General features: G+C 46.3%; 1 protein-coding gene across 1 annotated transcript in view; it reads right to left on the bottom strand.

Annotated features, from left to right (window-relative positions):
* The window catches only part of LOC129332774 (WASH complex subunit 2-like), a 74866-nt gene that overhangs the window by 37384 nt on the left and 10246 nt on the right, over nt 1-27236 (bottom strand). The window contains exons 3-16 of the mRNA XM_054984013.1: nt 25531-25596; nt 24108-24278; nt 22421-22514; nt 20449-20504; nt 20224-20271; nt 17850-17951; nt 14469-14556; nt 13613-13678; nt 12945-13051; nt 10683-10755; nt 7248-7304; nt 5419-5571; nt 2658-2788; nt 41-133 (exon numbers count right to left, since the gene is read on the bottom strand). Of these exons, the coding sequence (XP_054839988.1) occupies nt 41-133; nt 2658-2788; nt 5419-5571; nt 7248-7304; nt 10683-10755; nt 12945-13051; nt 13613-13678; nt 14469-14556; nt 17850-17951; nt 20224-20271; nt 20449-20504; nt 22421-22514; nt 24108-24278; nt 25531-25596 (1305 nt within the window). The remainder of the gene's footprint in view (nt 1-40; nt 134-2657; nt 2789-5418; nt 5572-7247; nt 7305-10682; nt 10756-12944; nt 13052-13612; nt 13679-14468; nt 14557-17849; nt 17952-20223; nt 20272-20448; nt 20505-22420; nt 22515-24107; nt 24279-25530; nt 25597-27236) is intronic.

Raw genomic sequence — 27236 nt, 5'->3', positions numbered from 1 at the left:
AGTAATCGGGCATAGTCAAATGGTTGAGTCACAAACTCACTTCAGAATCTTCCTCGTCAGAAAACAGGCTTCTGTGTTCTTTGGAGACGGTTGGAATCGATGGCTTGAAGTTTTGAGCGGAAGACGGCTGACTCTAAATCACAAACACAAGAAAAATAGATGCCGGCTGCTAAGGTTTTTGCAAGATACAATCCACGGGTTCCTTTGGAGTTAGAGTTGTCCTCTGCAAAGCATCTTATGCCAAAAAGATGGAAGTGAAAAGCCAAGACTGATCTCACTCAAGACTCACAGGTTCCACATCTAACAGAGGACTGCAACACATGGAAGTTAAAGAGGCGACAGGTAAGAAAATAAAGAACCTTGCTGAATCAGACCAGTAGTTCATCTGGTCCAAGGTCCTGTTTCCCACAGTGGCCAAGCAGTTGGGGCCGGCTGGAGGGCTAACAAGCAGGTCATAGAAGGTTCTCCTGATGTTGCCTCCTAGCACCAGGATTCACGTTTGCGTCTTCTGACTACGGACATGCCCTTTAGACACCACAATTAACAACAGCTCGAGTGATGGACCTGCCTTCCATGAATCTCTATCATCTCCTTTTAAAGCGAGCTACACTCATAGCCAACAGTACATCCACTCGAAGTGAATGCCGCGAGTTAATTACCTGACGAGTGAACAAGTGCTACCTTTTCTGTCCTGCATCTAATGCTCATCAACTCCACTGGGTGTGCCCAAGTACTAATGTTACAAGAGTGGGAGCAAAGTTCTACTCTTCAGCCATGCATAATTTTATAAACCTCCATCATGCCCCCCTTTAGCAATCGGTTACTAAATTGAAAAGGCCCAGAGTTTTCAGCTTCTCCTCATCAGAAAAGTTGCTTCATCCCCCTTAGTTATTTTCTTTTGTGCTTTTTCCAGTTCTGCAATACCTTTTTTTGAGATATGGCGACCACACCTGTGTGCAGTATTTCAAAGGAGGCCACACCATAGATCAAAAACAGGGGCATTAAAATACTGGCTGTTAGGAAACACCTTTCCTAACAATTCCTAGTATGGCGTTTGCCTTTTTGGCTGCTGATGCACAAAGTCATTATTTCTACTGAGCTGTCTACTACAACCCCAAGATCTTTCCTCTTTCAGTCTCTGCCTGTACCAATTCCATCAGTCTAAATTTAAAGTTAGGGGATTTTGCTCTCTGCTTCCTGTCATTTAACACATTTTTTATCCATAAGAGGACGTGTCCACTTGTCCAGTGACGGCCACATTTACCCAGGAGCCTTTAGCAGGGCACCTCATCAAAAGCCTTTTGGAATTCCAAGGGTATAATGTCTTCTGAATCGCTCTTAGGCACATACCTGTTAACCTTTTCAAAGAACTGCATGAGGCTAGCAAGGCGGGGTTTGGCAGGAGCAGTACTGCTAATCCCTTGAAGTGCTTAATAATTCAATCTGTAATAACAATTTGCACTAATTTCCCTGGAATAGACATCAGGCTAACCGGCCTGTAATTTCCTGGGTCCCTTTGGACACCTTTTTAAAAATCCATGTAACATTTACTAATTTCCAGTCCTCTGGCACAAAGACCAAGTTCAGCAACAAGTTACATGTACTGGTTAGCATGGCTTCTTTGACTTGGGTCTTTAGCCACACAGTTGCATTGCACTTGGGAGTACCTTTCCTAATCCAAGGTATGGCCTCAATCAGGGCTTTTTCTCTGGGAAAAGAGGTGGCAGAACTCAGTGGGTTGCCCTCGGAGAAAATGGTCACATGGCTGGTGGCCCCGCCCCCTGATCTCCAGGCAGAGGGGAGTTGAGATTGCCCTTCGGTGAGCAGCGCGGAGGGCAATCTCAACTCCCCTCTGTCTGGAGATCAGGGGGCGGGGCCACCAGCCATGTGACCATTTTCAAGAGGTTCCAGAACTCCACGGAGGGCAATCTAAACTCCCCTCTGTCTGGAGATCAGGGGGCGGGGCCACCGGCCATGTGACCATTTTCAAGAGGTTCTGGAACTCCGTTCCACTGCATTCCTGCTGAAAAAACGCCCTTGGCTCAATTAGTGTGAGTATAAATAGTTCTCTAGGCATCCCAGAAGGACTGCTCTCTCTTAATGCTCCTTTTTAACATGCTGATTTTTATAGTTTTCTCTTCTGATACTAAATTCAAGTATTTTGAACTCTGGGCCAGCTCCCATTGACACAAGTACGGAACTTACTTAATAACAATGGTAGTCACTGAGCCCAGGTGATGGGAAGAGGAGCGATGTTGCTTCTTCCAGGTTTGTACCACTCATCAGCAGGTGCTGCAGAGAGTGAGCCCAGCCCTCAAGGCATACCACACTACTGCTGCAGTTCACCTGTTTGCCTCCAGCTCTTGAAGTTCAGAACAGCCACCTCCTCCCCCCCAATTCAGTTATCTAGCAGAGTTACTGCAGGTGGAGAACAAGCTGCACCACTCATGTGAGAAGCAAAACAGCACCAAGTTCATTCCAGCATAAGCTTTCATGAGCCAGGCCTCACCTCTTCAGATGCACAAGGGTAAGAAGTCATTCTCTGCAACAAACTGAGATATATTTGCTGACCAATCTTTGGTTAAAGCCCTGTACATCTGGTCCAACCTGGATGCTAAAGAAGGGACAGGTTGTCCCTTTTCTTGGGGCTGCATTACCTTGTCTTTTGCTATCAATCCTTTAGATCCTTCAGCTTCTTTAGGGGCATCCTTTACCACCCTGGCACCATCTGGCTTTTCCTTGAACAGGTCCTCTTCGACGTCACCAAAGAGATCAGCAGCAGGTTTAGCTGTTTCAGGGGAAGGCACAGAGGTTCACTTGAGGACCAAGGTACTAAACACAAAGGTCAAGGGAGCAAAAAGGGGTGAGAGGGAATGCAACCAGAGGATTTCAGAACTTGCTTTTGTACTTCATAGCCCAGATGAGCCTGATCTTGTCAGATCTCAGAAGCTACGACAAGAGCAGGGAAACCCTGGGTAGTCAGAAACTGGAAAAGGAATGTCGGGAATAGACAATCAACAAGGTCTTCAAAATTTATAACCAAATTTTTAGTGCAAAGCGTGCAAAAGTGCAGTGTGCCAATCAAATAAATATAATTTATACATACAAGTAATAAATATGAACATTCAGTAGTCCGTATTATTCATAAGCGAGCAAATAGATGGGAGCTGCAATAATGCTCCCGCTGGAAATAAGCAGAGAGTCTTCAAAGAGAGGGAAAAGTGATCACAGTCCAAGTCAAGATGAAAAACTGACGTGCTGACGGGACTATGCTTGCATATTATACCATTCCCGTTTCGTATTGACAACTTCCTCCTGGGCACAATTATTGGAAGATCACCGTCCTGATAGTCTCCAGCTTGAACAGCTCACCATAAAGTATTCACATTGCTGGCATAAATTACCCTTTATCACGGATGTCCGTGATAAAGGGTAATTTATCACGGACATCCGTGATAAAGGATAAACTCTGACTTGAGGGCACTCTCCACCACATTGTTTCTACTAGGGGTATGTGTTTCTGGTTTCTGATCTGTAAAGATTTGGGATTCCCAAATCAAAGCTTCCCCGAAGCATTCGGGTTGCTTCGGGGCCCAAGTTTAAAGGGTCCTTTCCCTCCCTCTTGCAAGCAGCAGGTCCCTTTATCATGGATGTCCGTGACAAAGGGTAATTTATGCCAGCAATGTGAATACTTTATGGTGAGCTGTTCAAGCTGGAGACCATCAGGACGGTGATCTTCCAATAATTGTGCCCAGGAGGAAGTTGTCAATACGAAACGAGAATGGTATAATATGCAAGCATAATCCCGTCAGCACGTCAGTTTTTCATCTTGACTTGGACTGTGATCACTTTTCCCTCTCTTTGAAGACTCTCCGCTTATTTCCAGCGGGAGCATTATTGCAGCTCCCATCTATTTGCTCGCTTATGAATAATACGGACTACTGAATGTTCATATTTATTACTTGTATGTATAAATTATATTTATTTGATTGGCACATTGCACTTTTGCATGCTTTGCACTAAAAATTTGGTTATAAATTTTGAAGACCTTGTTGATTGTATATTCCCGACATTCCTTTTCCAGATCTCAGAAGCTAAGCAGGGTTGGCCTTGGTTAGTAATTGGAGAGGACACCTCCAATGAAGACCAGGGTTGAAGAGGCAGGCAATGGCAAACCAACTATGTTAAGTCTCTTGCCATGAAAATCCCACCAGGGGTAGCCATAAGTTAACTCTGACTTGAGGGCACTCTCCACCACATTGTTTCTACTAGGGGTGTGCGTTTCTGGTTTCTGATCTGTAAAGATTTGGAATTCCCGAATCAAAGCTTCCCCGAAGCATTCGGGTTGCTTCGGGTAGCTTCAGGGCCCAAGTTTAAAGGGCCCTTTCCCTGCCTCTTGCAAGCAGCAGGTCCCTTTAAACTTCAGCTGGCAGGCGGAGGGAGGATTCCCCCACCTGACAGCTGAAGTTTAAAGGGCCCCTTTCCTGCCGCCTGCAAGCGCCTACCCAAACGCCCAGCCCCAGTCCCCCACCCACCCCCACTTACCCTGGCCATGCTGCTTGCTGCAGGCTGCAGCAGGGCAGTGCAGCAGCCGTGACTCCGGCCTTCCCTGCGGGCCCACACAGCAGTGAAGGAGGCCAAAAAGGCCTTCCCCACTGCCCTGCAGTGCCACACCCCACCAGTTCTGGCTTTTCTGGCCGCCCTGTGGGCTGCTGCGGACCTGGAAGAGGAGGCGCACTGGCGCCGGCTGCAGCAGCAGTGGCTCCAGCCCTCCCCGCAGCCCTGCGAGCTTGGAGGAGACAGCTCTGGCCTTCCCCACTGAGCCAGGTAAGTGGGTTAGAATGGACAGGGGGACTAAGTGGGGGATGAGGGGTGGAGGTGCTGGGAGAAAGCCCAGCCCTCTGAATCACTTTGGAATGTTCCGTAACTTTACAGAGCATTCTGAAGTTATTCAAATACCCGAATCCTTTCTTTAGGTATTTCCAAGTAATAAACCTCAAGCAGGAAACCCGAATGTTTTCAGGGTGCACACCCCTAGTTTCTACCCCTAAAAATGTAAGGTGTGAATGAGACAAATAACATTTTTAGAAAACCTATGACTCTTCTGGATGCTGGGACTGGGGGCAGCTCCCAGTTAAGCGCAAACAATCACAAAGCCAGATTTGCTACCTTGTGGCAAGGCCCTTTTAACGGAAGTGTGTCATGCTGAAATACAGCAGGTGACTCTTCCCTCCCCCCATGCCAAGAAAACTCTCATTGCTACTAAAAGGCAACAAAGCAGGGCAGTTTATAAAAGCAGCAACCTAACAGCAAAGGGCAACTGGAGGCCACACCAGGTAACAGCAGTTACTGCAGCTTTCCTGTCTCCTGCTGCCCCAAAGGAGGCAAAGAATGAAAGAAACTAACTGAGCAGCTTACTTGAAATGGAGTCTCTCTTTTTGACCTGAAAGTCATCGTCATCAAACAGGCTGACACCCGCGTGCTGTTTGTGAGTTTCCTCTGCAATCGGTTCGGTGGCCACCTTTTCTTTCTCTATGAGAGGCGAGGAGGGGCTGAAGACGTCATTCCCACCTGAAAATAAAGAGGAACACAGACACCCAGGAGTGAACTACAGCTCCTACGACTGACATTACGGCCTATGCTCTGATATCAAGCCTGATCAGCAAGTCCTATCAGAAAGACAAACTACCTTCTGTGGATGAATTCCCAGGATTACTGGATGAAGACTGCTGACCCATTGCCTTCCCATCCCCTAGAGTCTCTCCCCATATATTCCCCAGAGGACACTCCGATCAGGGGACAAACAGCCTAGCCTCGACTAGAGCCAGGGCCTTTTCGGTCCTGGCTCCCACCTGGTGGAAAGCTCTGTCTACTGAGATCAGGGCCCGGCAGGACCTACTATCCTTCCACCAGGCCTGCAAGACAGAGTTATTCCGCCAGGCATATGGCTGAGGCTGGGCCGGCCTGAAAAAAGGGGTGTATAAAATCTTAACCCTCCCTGTGAAGGCTGTCCACCATCCTGTTTTAAATGTGTATTAATTCACTGTTGTTTTAATGTAGATGTATTTTTATTGTATTTTAATGTGTTATCCGTCCTGAGCCCGCTCACGGGGAGGGAGGAATAGAAATTTGAAATAAATAGTTTGCCACCCATCATCTTATAAGAGGCCCAAATACACGGTTCTAAAGAGGAACCATCTCTAGGGGGCCTAAAGGCCTCCCTTTATTTTGATACCCTCTATACACCCTGCTCCAATGCCTCTTATTGTGTGGAAGAATTACCCTGCCATAATACCTTCTCAAGGCAATGTCCCCCTCCTATATGCTATGGAACCTTATTTTAGCTGCAGGAGAGGGAGAGGCTCAAGCCCCCAGTTCCTCCATCCTCCTCCTCTCTGCTGCTTACCTGCTCTTCTCAGCTCAGCCCTATTCTCTCCTGATACTGTGCAGCCTCTTCTCCAATCACTTTCTCCCATCTCCAGTCTACATCTCCTTTTCACCTCTTTTAGTGCCTCCTCACATGAATCCAGCAAAACCCACAAGTACTGTCTTGCAAAGCTGTGGCTTCCTTTCCTTCTCCTTTCATTCCATTAGAAGCTCACTGATTCATAAATCTTGAGCAGTGGAAAATACTTATCCTACTATATAAAAGGCTAACCATATTCCACCGAATTAGCTTCAATCACCTTAATTAGGAACCTCTCCGTCCAAACAACTGGTCTAATAATTCATGAAGTGTTCATATGATTCAGGAAAGGACAACGATAACCTCTGGCAGGCGACAGCCCCAAACCACCGGATGATAACCTAACTACAGATCCAATGGACAGAACCCACAGTCCACCTTAATAAAACTGAGATCCGTGCTCCAGAGTTAAACATATCGACATACCAAAAAAATCCCCTGGGAAACCATCACTAAGCCAAGGTTAACTGTAGTTTAGAATCCAATCCATGCTTTGAGGTTTTTTAAACAGATGTTTATCAGAGAGGATCCAGTTTAGACAGACATGCTACCATGCCCCAACCCTACTGCTGCACTGAGTGGCCACAGGGGAATGTGTTTTAGGATAAACTTGCTGTGTGCGGGAGGCAATAAAGAGGCCCAAAGGGCCTGGCAATGCCTTACACAAAAACGGTGTGCTCCTGGTCTATGCCAGGTCCTGAAACCCACTACTGCGGGCATCAAACAGCTTGAAACCCCCTATGGAGTTTGTCCTAGACAAAGCCCACCAGGTTAAGCATACCTGGAAAGAGAAAGACTCCTCCAGCGGGAACTTTCCTTACAGCTTTTGACGATGGGTCTAAAAATTATAACAGAAGTTAAGCCAATTGAACATGCAAATTGTTTACTTCACACAGATAATTTTAAAGAGCTATCAACTGGAACATGGCATCTCCTATAAAATTAATAAGGGAACTTTTCACATTCTTTACTCAAGACTTGGATTTATCCCCCCACCGTTCTCCCCATTGGGGACCCAAGAAAGCTGGAAAAAGACAAAAGGGGGGAAAACCCAACCTGGAAATCAAGTCAGGAACTGAAAGGTTGAGCAACAAGAAATAAAATACAACTATTTATTACACAGTGCGCAGAAATTTAGGATTAAAAACACCAAATACCATTAAAAACTCAGGTCATGATATACAGTAACCAGATGAAGTTACATGTCCAATAACAAAGAATCAAAATAATGGTTATAAGTGTATATTAACCAAAAGACCCAATATGTTTCAGCACAGAGGGCCTCCTTCAGTGGTCAAAATTATATTAACACACACACAATGTAATAAATAGTTGTATTTATTTTCTTGTTGCTCAACCTTTTGGTTCCTGACCCAAAACAACTTACATACTTCTCTCTATTTTCTCTACACAACAACCTTGTGTGGTAGGTTAGGCTGAGAACGTGTGACTGGCCCAAAGTCATCCAGCAAGCTTCCACGACGAAGTGGAGATTCGAAACCACATCATAGTCTGAAACTTTATCCACTGCACAACACCGGTGCTCAGAGGTTTACTAAACCTAACCTTTCTATCTCACCTGGAAATGCTCTCTCTTTTAAAGCACGTGAAAGGGAACGCCTCAGATATACAACTTCTCCTGTTTCCAGAGTTATGTTCTGGCTAACTCTACAGCATCCTCTTCTCCAGGGCTTTTTTTCTGGGGAAAGAGGTGGTGGAACTCAGTGGGTTGCCCACGGAGAAAATGGTCACATGGCTGGTGGCCCCGCCCCCTGATCTCCAGACAGAGGGGAGTTGAGATTGCCCTCCGCGCCGCCAAGGGCGGAGGGCAATCTAAACTCCCTTCTGTCTGGAGATCAGGGGGCGGGGCCACCAGCCATGTGACCATTTTCAAGAGGTTCCGGAACTCCGTTCCCCCGCGTTCCTGCTGAAAAAAAGCCCTGCTCTTCTCTCAGTTTTAGGTTGAAAGGTCATGAGGAAGAGGAAGTTCCCAATCTCTGAGGAAAGAACTTGAACAACTCTGTGTGAGACAATTCCAAAAGGGAAATCTGTGTGAAGAAGTAACAAAACTCCCTTGGCCCAACACGTGTTTTTGCTTCCCCTGGGCTGGAATGCTTGCAGCCTGCAGCCCCAAGAGAGCCATTCTGGTGGATCCACAATCAGCCCAGAACTCTATAATTGCTGTTGTGTTTCTTTGTAAGCCTCTTGGAGACCTCAGTGGGGAAAAAGAAGTAGGGTAGAAATTATATAATGTTGTATAAGGACCTTTAACACCATTTTAAGAGACGTTATTTTGATAAAATCTACCACTGTTCCTTCAGATTTGTCTCAGGGAAACTACTCTTATTTCCATGTTGAACCTTGTGGGGTGCTACATGCATCCTCCCCATTACAAGGAAGAAGTCTTCATTTTTAATAATCGCGGTGTCTTGAATTGTGTAACAAATTTCTTATTGCTAGCCTAGAAGCAGTTTAACCATTCTGAGAGGCACTTCAGCCTAAAATGGGGGTCTAAGGTAAAAGATAGTCACCTGTGCCAGTACCGAGTCATTACTGACCCATGGGGGGATGTCGCATCACGACGTTTTCTTGGCAGACTTTTTGTTACGAGGTGGTTTGCCATTGCCTTCCCCAGTCATCTACACTTCACCCCCAGGAAACTGGGTACTCATTTTACCAACCTCGGAAGGATGGAAGGCTGAGTCACCCTTGAGCCGGCTATCTGAACCTGGCTTCCGCCAGGATCAAACAGTGCGCAGATGACATGATGGCTGAGCAGAGGTGGGCGGGGGGGGGGGGAGATCCTGCCCACTGTCTGTCTCCCACGCAGTGAGCCAATTTAGAGATGGGTTATCTGCACAGAGCTACAGTGTCAGACCTCTGTATATCAAGGTCAGTATTGTCCGGGGTCTGAGGCTCAGCCCTCGGACTTACCAGGAGGAGGGGATGGGAGGCAGCCGGGAGACAGGTTCCCAGCCACCCCGACAGACACCCAGGGCCAGAGCCCACCAGCAACAGAGGGAGGGAAAGAAGCACCCAAGCCTCAGAGAGTTAGACAGGGCAGGTGGAAGCCAGCTAGCCCCACCCTCCATTGGGAGCCCAGGCAGGGAGAGTGAGGACAGCCAGGAGGGGCCCAGACAAGAGGGAAAAGGCACAGGAAGCAGGCGCAGCCAGCCAGCCACCTTACCAGCAGTAGAGGAAAGGCAGCACAGGGTCATGCCCCAACCTGCAGAAGGGATCAGGTCAGAACCAGGTGGGACTGAGAACAAAACAGCCACAGGTAGGGCTGCCTGAGGCAATTAGCAGGAGAAGCCCAGAAGCCAGCAAAGGAGGCACAGGTGAGGCTGCCCAAGGAAGCAACCACAGGTGTGACTGCCTGAGACATGGAGGGCCGTGGCTAGAGCGCAGAGCGGGGCGTGGCTGGCAGGTGGAGTTGGGAATAGGGGAAAGGATATAAGGAGAATCCACCCACAGGGCATGCTGGGTTTTTGTGTAGGAGTGTGGTGGAGAGGAAGAGAGAGAGAAATGACAGAGCAGCGGAGAGGAGGTGGAGGAAAGAGGAGGAGGAGACCGACAGCTGGATGGGGACAGCTGTCATGGAAAGCAGCTGGGACAAGGTCAGGTTGAAGGGACCTGTGAGTGGACTGAGAGGGTGTGAGGGTGAGGTATACCCCCCTCCTTCCACAGAGCAGGACCCCGCATATTCCCTGAAGGTCCTTTAAGGCTGAAGTCAGGCACGCTGGCGTCTCATAGGGCGGCGCCCTTGGCAGAACCTGTCAAGTATTGTCTACTCTAGCCGGCAACAGCTCTCAGTTCAAAGTCTTTCACCTCACCTATTTGATCCTGAACTTTCTGAACTGAACTTCCTGCAACCAAAGCAGATGCTTGATTACTGAAGGATGGCCCCTCTCCAAGTGAAAGGGAGAGGAAATGGCATTGAAATTTGGAAGAAATGAAAATCTACTAATCTTTAGTTTGCGACTTAAGTGAAAAATGGCTTTATATGCTAAAGAATTAAACACAGGTAGTCCAATACAGCTAGGAAGACCCACACAGCTAGGCAGGCTTCTATGCATGCATTGCTTATTGGCTAAGGAACTGCCAGCACGAAGCAGACGCATCCAAGGGAATTCAAGAGCAATGTATGTCTCTATCAGACATACAAAACTTTCCCACTCAAATATGGACATCCGCTCCATATTCTAAAAACTCTCACCGTCATTTATTGGGACTCGTTCATCTTTCTCCGCTGTCTCTTCCCCTTTTGGCAATTCAGCAAAGAGATCACTCTGGTGGGAAAGATACAATTAATACTTGTAGGCACGAATAGTTTCTGCATCCATGTCAGAGATCAAATGCCGAGAATTGCAAAAAATCAGCATGGGATTGGTGCATAACTAAGCATTATGATATGCACCAAGAAACTACTTTTCCATCTCTTAATAAGGCCTCAAGGCCTGTTCAGCCTTGGCTACAACCTACCTCATGCACATTTAAGGTACTCTCCATTCATTCCTTATTCCATCAAAGAATGGAAGCTAGGAGGCCAACCGCAGCCCAGCACCACAAATGCTGGGAGACTGGGAATGATCCCACCGCTGCTGGAAGACAAGCAACAGCCAGAAACTCCTCAATCCTCCTAGCTCTCCCAAGCAGAGCCAGATGAAGGAGGGAGATGCTCAACTCCTGCCTTCAGGGTCAAGGCAACCAGGTGGTGGGGGGCAGTGCATTAAGCTTCTCATCTTCCCTTCCTGCTAGCATCATCCAGAATATCTGCTGGCCTGGACGGATAGGATAACTGCCTCTTCCACCATGGTGCTCAAGGTTAGCACTAACCAGCCGCACCTCTTCTTAGCACTGCCTGAGAAGCCCAGGATATGAAATGGCAGTGCTATTACAAATGCTTGTCCAACTGCAAAGTATGAAGCATGTGAGGGAACAGAGGGGCTCCCTCTACATCAGCAGCCAGCTGCAATCTGGGGTTTCCCCAGGACCCACCACAGCCACTAGATGGATCAAGTTCAGCTGAAAATAATAAGGCCACTCCAGGCTTTAGTCAGGGCAGCAACAGCTTTACAATGTTTATTTATAATATTTATATCTTGATTTTTCTCCCCAAAGAGGCTTATCCCACTGTTCTCCTGTCCTCCACCGTATCTTAAAAACCACTCTATGAAGCAGATTAAACTGAGTGTGTATTTTGGGACAAGGTCACTCAGTAAGCTCGTACAGCCAAGTGGAGATTCAAACCTGGTTCTTCTAGACCTCCTGGTGGCAGCCCCCACCTGTCACCATTGCTCGCTAGAGCAGTGGGAGTCCAAAAATGGCCACAGCATTAATGGAATCACATGATTCCTCGGGCAAACCCAGAAGTGACTCACTCCGTTCAAGGATTCAACAGTTTTACCAAAGAGTTTCCACTGAATCCTCGAGCGGCATGATGTCACTTCCAGGTTCATCCTGGAAATTTATGCCGCACTGTTCGCATGACAGTGTCCATCTTCCCCATCAGTCTCCCATCAGTCTCCCATCAGTCTCCCCATCCCCCACCAGTCTTCCCAGCACTAGCAGGCAACCCTAACTCCAGCTCTGTTACATACAGCCGGCTCTCAAAGCAAAGCTGAAACAATGTAGATACGGACAGAATTGACTTTCACAAAATGTTCTCTTGACCCTTGTAACTGAGATACAGCAGAAGGCAAAATCATCTAAAGCAGAGAAGCACCGTCTCCCATTTAAGCCAGAATTATTATATATCACAAGACAGAACCTTTATTGGCATAAACGTAAAAGTGTCGAAAACAGGCAGAGCCTGTTAATTGTTAAACATTCTAAACACACTTCTCCTCTTGTATACATGGTAAAGGAAGTTTGCCACCATTTCAGTGTCTTCAACCTTGGTTGAGGCTAAAAGACTCACTATCTTGCTCTCAACAGATTTGCCCTCCAGCAATTGCTGTAGGTAATCCAAATAAAATGCACGTAAATCATCATAAAATCTGCACAGTAAAAGTACATAGGCTGTATCCTCGATTTCCAACATCCCACAGGGGCATAACCTTTCTCCAAATGGGATTTTTTTGAATCTCCCAAATAGTACAGCAGAAGGGAGGACATTAAAACGGGCCAACATAAATGCCCTTTGAATACAGGGATCGATTAAACAGGGAAAATACTCTGCCGGCGCATCACTAAATGGAATCCCCCGTTGAACAGGAGAGCAATGTCCCAAAGCGAGGCTTCTACGGTCTTGCATCTCCATGTCAATTAGCCTCTGTTTAATCCTAACAAAAACATTCTTCTCAGATAAAAGGTACAGATCTTCTATGTTGAGCCCCATCAATGTAATTTTTCTTTCGATATAGTTCAACCAGTCACACGTGTTAGACTCGCGTAACATATACATTATGAGACTATTAGGCCCGCTTCGAAAATGTAGGCCAGAATTGAAGTAGGAGCCCGAAAATCTGTTACCAACCTCCTCCTCAAAGAGTCCCATCCCACCACTGAAGAGACCTCCTGTAGAGGCAAATGGTGAGAAGTCTTCATCAGTTAGCTTGGGAGGCCGGAAGAGATCATCATCGTCTGCGAAGAGAGATCACACAGGCATCGGTGGAGCTGTCACAGGCGCTAGGAAGAGCTCCAGTTAAGAGGGATTCAGTTTCTCGCTCCATGAAAAAACCAGAGGCGCTCCCTGGGGCTCCTGCGAAGTCCCCACCCTTCAATATTCCACCATGGAGAAGGACAACAGAGCTGTGGCTGTCCAGTCCAACGTTCAGAGTAATGGAGCCGGATTAAAGGCTCAAACTCCATGATATCTGAGGCTCTGGGAGGCCTTTTGCAGCTTCTCAGTTCCCCTGCATACAAAGGGAGCTAAGCAAAGGGAGCTAAGCAAACGCAATGCAGAAATCAAATTTACACCCAGACCTCAGAGGAAAACGTTTAAACAAACAAGAGAGTCTGTGGCCGCACTAACCAGTTCAATGTTGTGCCCCCTTAAAAAGAGGAGGAAGAGGAAGCTCTGGAGCTGCAGCAAGATTCCCCGCAGCTGAGGAAGTGAAGAGGCTGAGAAACAGGAATCTTTTCCGACCCGTTATTTCGCACACACCCATATTCCAAAGAAAAACACATCAAAAAAAGACTGACCATCTGATGAAACACCGGCACCTTCCCTCTCTTTCTCCGTCTTTTTATTTTTTGCATCCGTAGAGGCTAGAAGTGGAAAGTTTAGCATTTGATCAGCATCTTTGTTGGCAAATCTGTTCCTTGTGGAAGCAATTTGCATGCAGCAACCAAGAGAACATACAGGGTGGCTTGCTTTTTAAAAAACCCCTCTCTCTTGTGGATGACCATTCCTTGCACACAGCGCCCCATCAACAATAACCTTCCTCTATTGTTGGAGGAGCAGTCCATCTGGCTGCTCCCAGACACCAGAGCCTTCTCCTAAGTCCCTTCCTGATGTCCCCCTGTTCCTTAAGCGCTCTAGTGCTGCACTTCCAAGAATCTGGTTCCCAGGCATCTACCGTCAGCCAGGGCACCTATATTCAAGCTCCCATCCAGTGGCTAAATCAAGTGTCTTCCCCTCGAAGGCAAGTGGTAACATAACCACCCCCAAACACACGCTCACAGTGAAGGGCTGCTGCTGTCTACTTCAACAACAAATAATTTATACAAGCATTAAACAAACGTGGTTTTAGATTTTTCATTAGAAAATCACATCTTCATCATGCTGCAAAAATTGTTCTGCAAAAGAGCCATTTCCATAGCAGAGTATTTCTCCCTCTCCTGCTCCGTGACCTGAAGTTTGGGGCAAACAGATCTCCTAACTTCCTCTTGGACCAGTAGCTATCCGTGTTTCTTGAAATTAGTAAAACGCTGAAGTAAAATGGAAAGGACTCTTTTATACTATTATAAACACTATTTTTAAAGTATTGCAATATAAATGGGAAATACATTAAAAGGTAACACACACACCAGAAAAAGGATCTAAAAAGAAGCTTACGCAATTGCTCCTCGTTTTTCTTATTTGGCAGGTCCCCTTTGATACGAGCTGCCAGCTGATCTGTGAAGGATGTAGGCCTTTTCTTTTTCTGAAAAAATCATAAAGAGGGTGGGGAGAAAAAGGCGCACATATATGCAGCTTCACTTTGGTTACCTGCTTTTCCATATATGTTTTGGAAAATACTACCCAAGTCAAGCTATAAAAATACCATCTGTTAAATTTTGACCCCCACCCAAAACACCCAAAAGGGAAGCTGCTGACGTCTCCCCTCTGTTCCAAGCACTTCTGTGCACAGTCAGCAAGCAAGTAGAGGGGCAGGGAGGAGCTTCCGGGGGGGCAGGGAGGAGCTTCCGGGGGAGGGGGGCAGGGAGGAGCTTCCGGGGGCAGGGAGGAGCTTCCGGGGGGGCAGGGAGGAGCTTCCGGGGGAGGGGGGCAGGGAGGAGCTTCCGGGGGGAAGGGCGGAGCTTGCCATCCCCTGAAAGAACTCAAGGAAGGCAGATTGATCGCTACTCACTCTCTGGTATGGAAAACCATCAAGTGGTATTTACTTTAAGACACATTTGAGTTTTTTAAAAGCTGTAAGGAGAGCAATGCTGCCGTTTATTCATGCCTTAACTGGTTCAAAGGATATTTTTTGTCCTGACTCCAGTTTGTAAAATGAATAGCAATGTTAAAAATTAAAGGAAACCAGGAATTCATTTATTCATTCAAACCTACACAGGCCATCTTTCTCTATAGGACTCATATGGCAGATTTTTTAAAATAATTGATACGTGATAAATGTTTTCAAACTTCTGTACTTTTTTAAGGTTCAAAATAAACTGTGGCCCATTGCTGCTGCATGAAGTTCTACTATAGTAAAGTTTAAGGAACTGTCTGTGATGAGTCCCTTCTTTTCTCAATTACATCATTTCTTCTTCCTTTCACCCCAAGCCTCACTCTTCAAGTTCTCCTTCCTTCAGTTTTCTGTTTCTCAGTTAATCACTTACCCTGCTCTACTGGTTCAGCCTCCTTGCCTCAGGGCTCTTAATTCCTTAGCTAAACCTTCGTTCTCAGCCCACCACCATGTGCAGTTTCAATCCCAAGCAAACCAACAACCTTCCCTTCCCTCACACAAGCTAGAGCCAAAACACACGTTAAGAAAAACCTAGGTTCAGCACGTGTTCTCTTACCTCAAGGTTTGCCGGGATCTGTAGGAGTCCTGGAAGCTTAAAGTAGGCGTCCTGGAAGCTTAAAGATCTGTAGGGGTCCTGGAAGCTTAAAGTCCTGGAAGCTTAAAGGATCTGTAAGCGTCCTGGAAGCTTAAAGGCGTCCTGGAAGCTTAAAGCTTAAAATACAGGCGCCTGTATTTCCCTTTCCCTTTTTGCTGCTCTGTAAATGCTAAACTTTAAGCTTCCAGGACGCCTACAGATCCCAGCAAACCTTGAGGTAAGAGAACACGTGCTGAACCTAGGTTTTTCTTAACGTGTGTTTTGGCTCCTAGACTGCAAACCATTTAGGTTTTCTGAGCATCTGAAACTGCCTCCACCCTATCTCAACTAACGTACTTTGAGATTTGTAAGAAATAAAGCTGTTTTTGCAGAGCTTTGGATACGAATCCATATGCAAGCTTTTGATGCTCTCTTGACTCTACTCCACCTCTAATCCACCTTTAAAGAAGGGGCAATGTACACAGGAATGGGGAGAAAAGAGTGTGCAGCCACTGTGTGTATGGAAAGAGAGCAGGAGGAAAATAGAAAGTGAAATAGGATCTTGGAACAAAAACCGGGCACAGGACAAAACTGTAAAGGTCCACAAGCCACCCTCACATTCTCTACTTCCCTATAAGCATAATTCATACTACAACATGCCCCATTACTATGTATGTATGTGAAAGTTGGACAATGAAGAAAGCAGACAGGAAGGAAGTTGATTCATTTGAAATGTGGTGCTGGAGGAGAGTTTTGCAGATACCATAAATTGCCAAAAAGACAAGTAAGTGGGTTCTAGATCAACCCAAGCCTGAATTCTCCCTAGATGCAAAAATTAACTGAACTGAGGCTACCATAGTTAGGTCACATCATAAGAAGACAAGACTCACTAGAAAAGACAATAATGCTTAGAAAAGTGGAAGGCAGCAGGAAAAGAGGAAGACCCAACAGGAGACAGACCAACTCACTCAACAGAGGAAACCATAACCTTCAGTTTGCAAGAGCAAGGCTGACAATGATTGGATATTTTGGAGATGATTGATTCACGGGGTTGCCGTAAGTGAGAAGCAACCTGATGGCACACCACGAGCAACTGTCCCATGTTGCTTTCAGAGTTAGGAAAAGGGAAGGACCTTGCCAGTTGGTCCTTTTTCCAGCTCTAAGTTTGCATCAATTAATGCTCCTGTTCCCAGATTAGGTCAACATTCCTTAATAGTAAAGAGTCCAGTAACACCTTTAAGACTAACCAACTCATACATATACTTACGCACATGCTTTTTGAAAAACACAGCTCTCTTCATCAGATGCATCTGACGAAGAGAGCTGTGGTTCTCGAAAGCTTACGCTACAATAAAGTTGGTTCGTCTTAAAGGTGCTAGTGGGCTCTTTACGATTTTGCAACTGCAGACTAACACGGCTAACTCCTCTGGATCTATGAACATTCCGTAAAGTCACTCTGAACAGGTAAGCTGGGGGAAAGAGGGAGGAAAGAAAGATCAAACCTGAAAGGATGCTTTCTAAATGAGAGATCAAAAGCATCAGAAACATTTAAGAAACTGACCAGCAAATCTCCAAGTGAATAGCCTCTTTTTATCACCCTGCTCTTCATAAAGAAGGAACTCAAAAGTGCAGTTAAATGAGTTTGGAGAAGTTCAAGGATGAGAGTTTTATGGATGAGCCATTTGCAAGAGCAGCTCAGTTATGGAAGAAAGATCCCTGGGACTAAATGTCAGAGACTGGGAAGGAAAGTTGCTGTCACCTTCAGGCCCTGCGGGTCAGCATCCTAGAGCCCCCCGACTAGCCGCGGTTGAAAAGAGGATACTGGCTGAGTCATCGACCTGCGTTCTCATTAAGATGGCAGTGATGGAAGGGAAAAGGCAATGCAGGAAACCTGGACACGTCAAATGCTTTCTATTTAATCTTTCCATCCAGTTGCATAGCAAGGCAGGAACAAGCAAGTCTTGCTTGGCGCAACTGTAGATGCTGCAAAGCTTCACTTAACCTAACCGCAGACTTGCTAAACGTGGGGCTGCTTTGGTCCGAGCAAAAGGCGCCAGGAAACTCCTGCTTCAGTGAGTACGGGAGGCACCACCTCCACAGTCTTGTCTGGGAAGAACCGAAAGCACCAGCAGAAATTTGCTTTGGTTTCTTTGTATGAAGTCAGCAGTGACACCAAGCAGCACTTCCTTACCGGCCTGGAGATTTCTTCCAAGTCATCTTCGTCATCTTCCCCCTTTTCAGAGTCACCACCAAAGAGGTCATCATCATCTTCATCACTCATCAGTGCTGGTCTCTGGGAAAAAAATTAACTCCTGAGTTCATACAGGAAGACTCGAAGACAGTCTTTAACCAGATGTTGGCCCACTCTCTGCCAAGGAGCATCTTCTTTCCACTGCCCCAACAGCGTTCCCCTCGGCGGTCAAATTATAACAGGCACAGTATTATCCCTTTTCCATTTTTCAACCACTCTTATTGAACAGTCTCCCAAAGCCTTTCCAATGTATGTCTTGCCAGAAGGAATGCCTGAAATGAGAATGCCTGAAATGAGAATGCCTGAAATGAGAATGCCTGAAATGAGACTCCTGTTTATCAGCTTAATACAGCCCAAGTTCCTTCCAGCTACACCCTGTTAATCCAAACCCCACTGGCATCATCAGCATCACAGTCTACGTGGGACAGACAAAGGGAGAAAAGGAGATGCTCTGTGTCTGCTGTACACACGCACACCCCTACATACACACATTGTGATGCCTCAAGAAGCAACACAAGGACCACACGGCTAATTCCAAAGTTGGGGGGACAGGGACGGACGGAAAGCGAATAGCGGTCTTTTGTCCCATCCCCCCCCCTTTATTACCTACTGCAGTCCATGCAGGGACAGCTCTCTCTTAGCAGCAGCCAAGTGAAGCATATTCACCACAATGGCACAAGTTAAGCAAGGTCAGTTGCCCTCTACTCAAAAGTCCATCACAAGGACCAGGCTCAGGTGTGTTCAGGTGAAGAGGCGAAGGAAGGGCTGGAGGTGTTTACTACAGACAGACTCTGGTGCATCCAAACCAACCCTACATATATGCCTGATACACAAACGCAAGCAAGGAAGGGCACTCTTGTACGGTCCCTCCCAGCCTCGCCTTTTAAATATCTGCACGACTTCTCATCAACCTTATGCTTCTTTCCTGAAGGTGCCTCCGGAACTCAAGTCAAGGGGACTTAATAAATTCCTCATTTAAAACTGAAATGTTTATTCACTGAACTAGGAAGAATTCTATCCATGATCTAAGTCTGTTGGAGAGCTTCCGATTATTTGCATTACCTTGAATTCAGGATTGTATCTAGAAGTTGCTACTAGGGGTGTGCAGGGACAGAAAGATTAGGTTTTCCCACTTCAGAATTTTCGAAGCGGGAAAAAGAATAGGAAATAAGTGAGTTCCGAAGCGGCTTGCCACTTATTGCCCTGCTTCGGTATGCTCCGTAAAGATTCAGAGAACACTGAAACTTCCTGTCCCACTGCTTATTTTACCTGATGGGAGGGGGAGGAGGGGGAAGTACGGGAAGGGCCCTTTCCCTGCCGCTTGCAAGTGGCTCGGAAAAGGCCCTTTAAACTTCAGCTGGCCAGCAGGGGGGATCCTCCTCTGGCAGTTAGCTGCAGCCATCTGTGGGGCTTGGAAGCACCCCAAAGCTTCCCGAAGCGACCCAAATCGGGCCAGCATGCTGAGCTCGATTTGGAAATCCCAAATCTTTACAAATTGGGTTCGAGTATTTATCCTGAATCGGAAACCCGAATCACACACCCCTAGCTGTTACTAAATATCTTGGGGAGGTTTAATCTTAGAATAATTGTTTTTTAAAATGAAGTTGTATGAAATCTGATATATACAGCCGAGAATTGAAGATTACAAAGAACTGGAAATAAGCAAAGGATAATCTACAGAGGAATGCTTAGGGGTCTGGAAAACTGGGACAACAGCCAAATACAAAGCACTGAGAGGAGTAACACACACCTTTTTTAATGCAAGAAAGTGGGGACTTGTTGAAGTAGAAGTATAACGGCAACTTTAACCTTGGACCTATATCAGTTTTGAACTGATTTATCTTGAAGTTCAAAGGAGGTACAAAAGGAGAGTTGGTTTGGTGCCGCGGTTAAGAGCAGCAGGGTAATCTGGAGAGCCAGGTTTGATACCCCACTCCTCTGCTTGAAGCCAGCTGGGTGACCTTGGACCAGTCACAGCTCTCTCAGAGCTCTCTCATCCCCACCTACCTCACAGGGTAACTGTCATGAGGATAATAATAACACACTTTGTGTTACTCTGAATGGTCGTTAAGTTGTCCTAAAGTGCAGAATATAAAAATCAAATATTATTATTAACTACGTTTTAAAGAAAATTATGAGATTTGGTCCCAGGTGAGCTATGTTGGAGCCCCAACAGGCAGCCTACGGCAAAGAAGATATACAGGCCAAACCTATCCAGAGCTAGTCCAGGCTAAGCCCAGTGCATGAAATTGCCTAGAAAATTAGCCGTGATGCAGTTTTGGAGGAGCTAAAACAGACAGAACATCACTCTTACTGGCTTCTGATCATCCTCGCTCACATTCCCAAATTCTTCTTCTAGTTCCTGAAAGACAAAAGCAGCTTCAGAAAGGAATCTATGTTCGGAGTACTCAGAGCAACCCACCACCTTTAGCTCCTGCAGCCCACCATCCCGATGGAGTCTGCAGCCCTCAAATCTATACTGTTTCCCCAGAGTGGATGCAAACAAGCACAAATACACACGAGAAGAGTCAGTCCTTACCTCTTCATCTTTCCCTTCACTGTCAACCATGCTCCCACGATCACTATCTACTGTACCTTTTGTTTCAAGAAGGAAAAGAGAGACAGGGAAAGATTAATTTAGACAAGGCTTATGCATGTTCAACTACGTAAATTCTACGCCATCCAAAAGTAGTCTTTAGCATGGTATGCCAAGTGCCCTTCTTCCAAATCACACCTACACATAGGTGTGGCAAATGGTTTTGCTGTTAGAAATTCTATGACCACCACCATATTTTGCCAGATGCTCCGACATCTTTACAATTCCTGCCACTCGTGGCAGCTCATTGCCAAATCTAAGCACAAACAACGCACAATGGATTTTTAAGTTTCACATGTGCAAGGCTGGACATTAAAGTATTTTCAGTGAGGAAAAGATTATATTAAACAGAGGCCTGGATTTCCATACGAAGAACTGGAATCTTCCGTTCAGCCCCTACCTGAGCCAGTTTGGTGTAGTGGTTAAGAGCGGCAGAACTCTAATCTGGAGAACTGAGTTTGATTTTCCCCTCCTGATTGAAGCCAGCTGGGTGACCTTGGGTCGGTCACAGCTCTCTCAGAGCTCCCTCAGCCCCACCCACCTCACAGGGTGTCTGTTGTGGGCAGGGTTTTTTTTTCAGCGGGAATGGGGTAGAAAGGAGTTCCGGAAAATCTTGAAAATGGTCACATGGCTGGTGGCCCCGCCCCCTGATCTCCAGACAGAGGGGAGTTTAGATTGCCCTCCGCGCCGCTCCCCTAAACTCCCCTCTGTCTGGAGATCAGGGGGCGGGGCCACCAGCCATGTGACCATTTTTGCCAAGGACGATTTAACTTTAAAAAACTCCCCCCTTGTTCCAGCTGACCCAAAGTGATGTCATTGTGTGGTCCTGAGTTCCACCACCTCTTTTCCCAGAAAAAAAGCCCTGGTTGTGGGGATAATAACAACATACTTTGTAAAATGCTCTGAGTAGGCATTAAGTTGTCCTGAAGGGACAATTGAATGTTGTTGTTAAATATCAATAATCTATAACATGAAACTCCAGGTGAGACATTCTTTTTCTTTTTCTCTCTGTCTTTCTCAGAACTGTTCCTAGAGCAATGAAATTCATGGTCTTCTAATGTAACCCAGCTCCGTCCCTGCACTAACAGACACTGAGCTTGCTTCTCATATCAGTTTTACAGCCAATAGTGCAGCAAATAGCCATGGAATTCATTTCTGTAAAGTGCCAAATGTTAGCTGGGAAGTCTCTAAGGACAGCAACAAAAGTACTGCATGATTCAATTTTTCCCAAAATTTCCATTTTTCTCCACAAAACAGAAATATTTTTCCCCTATGGCCTCAAAATTTCTGCAAGGGTTATATTTCTAGGTGTTCTGACACGCATTCAGTGGTAACCCCACATGACATCTCACCAACATACCCCCCTGTAGCTCTCATGAGAAACAGCTTTATTATAATGGTTGCTGTGGGTTTTCCAGGCTGTATTGCCGTGGTCTTGGCATTGTAGTTCCTGACGTTTCGCCAGCAGCTGTGGCTGGCATCTTCAGAGGTGTAGCACCAAAAGACTGTGACACTGAGAGATCTCTGTCTTTTGGTGCTACACCTCTGAAGATGCCAGCCACAGCTGCTGGCGAAACGTCAGGAACTACAATGCCAAGACCACGGCAATACAGCCCGGAAAACCCACAGCAACCATCGTTCTCTGGCCGTGAAAGCCTTCGACAATACAGCTTTATTATAGCTTTAGGAGCTCTCTGAAATTGATCTTGCACAATCAGTAGTAAGTTCCTGAAATGCAATACATTTTTGAAATCACCCAAACTAGTCAAGGACTGTAAGCTAACCAAGGGCAACAAGTCATCAAAACCGGCTTCTGTCCAGCAAACTTTCAACTGTATGTCACAATGAGATACTGGATCCACCTTAAGTTAAAAACTCGACTTCAAGAGCCTTAATATGCGTTCCAATCACACACCTTCACTGGAAAGGTCACCCAGGCCAACATCGTCTTGTTCCATGAAGTGCTGGGAGCCAATTAAATATGGCAGAGGCCTATCAATGTAGAGATCCTGCAAAAAGGCAAAAAAAGCATCTTTTAGGTCTCAAACACGGATCCAACTTCACATTTCAAATTCAAGCCTCCATAAGGGTTTAACCATTCACATGTCGCTGTAATTTTGTCTTGCAGGCATCTTGAGATGGTTGCTTGTGGCGAAAGTCGAGTCTCACCTGGCGTTATCCCAATGAGAACATGTAATACTTATCTCAAAGTGCTTTTGGCCTAGCACACAACCTCAGTCACACAGCACTGTTTAACACAGGCTCTTTTGCTCTAGTATCTTAAGAGCCCACTCCATCGGTTAAGGGAGCCAGAGCAACACACCATCTCCAAACACTCTGGTGCAGGCACCCCCTGGGGTGCGCCCATTCCTTTGCAGTCTCAGTGCTATCAGGACAACCCACACGGTCTTCACATGCAGGGGAGGCAGGCTAGAACTTCACAATGCTCACCACTCATCCGGTTCCAATCCTAACACCCAGGGGTCATTTCGTAGAAAAAGGGCTGGAGGAACTCATTAACATAACTCATTAGCATATGCCACACCACTTGTCATCACCGGATATGTGTCATTAGCATAACTGACTTGCATATGCCACACCCCCTGACATCATCTATCCTGGCGGTTTTGGACCCAATCCTGGCCATTCAGGGCCGAAATTGGGCCCAAAATGGCAAAAAGGGGCTGAAAATGGCCAAAAAGGGGCCCAAAATGGTCAGGGTCGGGCCACTGCTGAGTGGGAGAGTGATCCACCACCTGTCAGAGCCCTGATCCGGGCCATTTTGGCCCCAATCCAAGCTGAAACAGGCCAAAAATGGCTGACAGTCAGGTGAGTGGGGCCACCTGTCATGTGACCTCTTTGGGGCACTACCGGAACTGCGTTCCTGTACGTTCCCCCTCAAAATGAGCCCTGCTAACACCACAAAGTTGCCATGCACTTACGAAGGTCCACTGTCGAAAGAAAATATGGGTGCCAAAATGACACTTTGGACAAGCATCATAGATACCTCAAGCACTTTATGATCTCTTCACACAAACAACATTAATACAAAACCAAATGATTTAATGATAGCTTTTGTCCATCCCAGATAGATCTTCTAAGTGCCAGTTCTGTATTCTCCTAAGAATTTGAACTTCAAATTTCTGCCATTTCATCTGGTCTATTCATATATTCTGGTCTATTCTAACTGCTGGGTTTCAGTTATCCCAGAGAACAGAGGCTGAACACAGAAGTCACAGAACAAAAAACCCCCCATGTATTTGGGCAAGCTGGACCTGAATCTCATTATGGAACCAGCGTTGAATCTGTAAAGGATACAAGGTCAGTTTCTGACCGGACAAGGGCAGTTCCAACAGTTTTCACTGATCTCCCTTCTTAACTCTGCCTTGCCCCCTTAAGCCCCTTACCTGTATTCTTCTTTCCTACAGCCAGAGTTCCAAGTCATGGCCTGGTCAAAATGAAAATCATTTTTTGTACCTTAATGAACAGCAATAATATGGCATTGATGCATATCTCCTTTTTGTGAGCTTCACACACAGTTTTAGAATGCTTTGCGACAGGTGAGAGGGCAATCTGCTCAGCGGGAGGGGAGATGACATCACCTTTGGCTCCAATATTAATTCCACCTTTTCATTTGTTTCTTCTTCAGAATCTGAATTCCCTGCTTTGATGTCCAACTGTTCGAAGGCACTGTCCAGCACTCGCAGGCCGTAATTCACAGCTTCCTGGATTTGGGGAATCAAATCTGCTTCTTTCTGTTCACGCGTTTTTCCCTTTGGAATCAAAAAGACCACATTTCAGAGACAACTTTCAATTATACTCAAATGGTTTAAATATCATGGCAAAAATAGGGCTTTCGTTCAACTTTTTGTTGTTGCTCAAATTCCGAAAGCCACACTTCTCCAATTAAGCCTAATGCCTTGATAAAACTAATTTAAAAAATACATCATTATATTCAAACAGCTAACATTCATATTAAAACAGAAATTATCATAAAAAACTAATCCCACAGAACCAAAGCGCTGATTTCTAAGACAACAGTAGAGATTAGAATCAGAGCTGAAAGTCATGAACGGCTATAGTACGGCCAAGAGATAAAATGTGCATGGTTAAGGCATACTGAACCAGACTGAATTCTTGGCAAAACAGGAATACAGGACAAGCCCACAGAGCTGAACATGAATTAGCCACAAACATTATCCTTCAGGCACGCAGCCAGCACAAAAAAAGCCCTGTTCCAATAAGCCACATGGGCACAGTTTGAGAAACAAAGAGGGAACGTTGCATTCCTGACATGCAGGAACCAAGCCGCAAAGGGCCTTCCTGGTTGGAAGCCATACCTTGCATTGTGTCCAAAGGTTTACTGAGTTAAGCTTACTGGGCAGAGGCATGCTTCTGGCCATCAGATCTCCAAGGGATCCCGGCAGGCCTCAAATAGGGAAGAGTGGCCACCCCAACCCCAATCCCAGCACCCGGGCCAATCACACGGCTGGGGATTGGAAAGCATCTCGTTGGGGGCGGGGCTTGAGGCACTGGCCCGCCCCTCTCTGGTCTACCTGCTGGCACTGGAGTGGAAACTAGGTCCGGCCCTGCATCAGGTGGGGAGATCGTCTAGACCCCTAAATCATAGGAGAGGCGCTGATATTGCTGCTAAGCTATCAGGTGGGCTTCTGCCATGCTGTGGGGAGGGCGTTAGAGCTGGGAGTGGACAGCCTTCCTATCAGCCAACACAGGACTAAGCAATGAGCCCAGGGTTAGCATCTGATCTCTGCCCGAAGTAGGCAGGGATCCCCCATCGACTTGAGGGAATGGTGCATGTGGAGCCTCAGTATGCGAGAATTTGGCACGGACAAGCATGGGGCCACCTTGATCCCCTACAATTGTTCTGCAAGGGGGGCTTCTACCATCAGTGGAGACCCTCTCCTACGCTGGCCAACTTTCCATTTCAGCACTTTTAGCATCCATGAACACACATGCATACGCGCACACACACACACACACAGAGATAACTTTAAATTCACTTGCCTGTTCTGGTTTGTCTCCCACTTCAGTTCTGGGTGTGGATTCTTCCACTTCTTCATCGTACACTCTCTATAAAACATTGAGGAGATGCTGTTTTAGCAAAAAGCAATGGATGAGGAAGTATACGTGGGCAGTAACAGGACAGTCTATGGGGGAAGTAGAGCAATTTAAGTATCTAGGTAGGTAAGTGACCAATTTTCCCAATGTACTGCTAAAATTGTACAACTTGCCTGACTCGTGCGTAGCATTGTGCACATTTTCTCTTTGTCATATTCTTCAAAATCAATCTCAGAGGGTGCTTGACTACTTTCCAATATGAAACAACAGTCATTTTAATTCCTATAATCCAATTACAAATTCCAGGATTTCAACGCCCCCCCCCCCCCCGCCCCCAAATACTATATTGGAATTCTTCTGGAAAGGTGATCCATCAAGTCACCAAGCCTGCATTTGGTATATTTGCCTCCCAGGCAACAAGAATTTGCGTGGAATTCAGCAGAAGCTAAAATAGCTTTACAAGCTGACATGGTATAATGGTGGTGGTGGTGGTGCAGAGTGCCCTCAACTCCTAGCTGACTTGCGGTGACTCCAGGCAGGTTTTTCATGGATTAACAGAGGTGGTTTGCCATTTCCTGTCTCTGCAAACTTAGTCTTCGTTGGAGGTCTCCCATCCAATTACTAACCAAGGCCGATCCTGCTTAGCTTCTGAGATCTGAAGAGATCAGGCTCATCTGGGCTATCCAGATCAGTGTGACATGGTATAATACTCAGAGATAAGACGCACGGCCATAATTTAGACCCACAGTGTTCCATGCAGGGTATGCCCTACATCCATAACCTGCCACGCATCCCCCCCACACACACAAGACACCCTGCGTGTGCTGGGACAATGTGGCTCTTGTTGCAACTGTAGCAACCCAGCCAGCTGAGGAATGAGACTGGATGGCTCCAGAAAGAACGCCCCTCCCACAAGATACCCATAGCAACTACAAGCAGAACCCACTCAGCAGGACCCAATCCCTGTCATGAGGAGTTTCCCATATGGTGGTCAGAATGCTAGCTCCCTGTTCAGAGAGAAGCAGTGTTCTGAAAGATCCCAGCCTAGCCTATTCTGGGACAAAGCAGAGTCTCCTAAGCTGAGGAAGGAGGCAAAACATCACCCCTTTCAGTGGTAAAGTGATGACCCCACCACCACCACCTGTACACAGGTAATTTTTCATTATAGCCCATGGCTTGTTAATGTAAGCCACTGGGATGCAGGGACTGCAATGGAGAAAGCCTGCTCCCATGGGGGGGGGGTGTCAAAACATCACCTTTCACCCCAAAGAATAGGTGGCCTTCTGACCCGCCACCCTTCAAACAGTCAGGCTATGGATGACAGGATATGGTAGACAGGTCCCTGTAACATCGCAACAAGAAGTCCAAGCTCTTAGTTAAATGGTTTTATTCAGGAATCCAATCTTTTCCATATATATTTCCATAGAGTTACTCAGAGGCAAGAAAGCATCTCAGCAGTACATGCTTCCCTGACAGGAATAGAGACTTGAGGAAAGTACAACTCTAAATACCTACTCATTTCCCCCCTCCCAGCTAGACCACAGGTTTGCACGGGAAAGGGTCTGGGAATGCATGAAAGTAAACTGTAACATTTCAGATAGTGCAAGGTCACTTCTGTGAGCTTTAAAAGAACAAAAAGATGACAGCTGTGT

Source organism: Eublepharis macularius, chromosome 6 (genome assembly GCF_028583425.1).
Source record: "Eublepharis macularius isolate TG4126 chromosome 6, MPM_Emac_v1.0, whole genome shotgun sequence".
NCBI classification, from domain to species: domain Eukaryota; kingdom Metazoa; phylum Chordata; class Lepidosauria; order Squamata; family Eublepharidae; genus Eublepharis; species Eublepharis macularius.
This window is presented reverse-complemented; position numbering and strand designations above follow the sequence as displayed.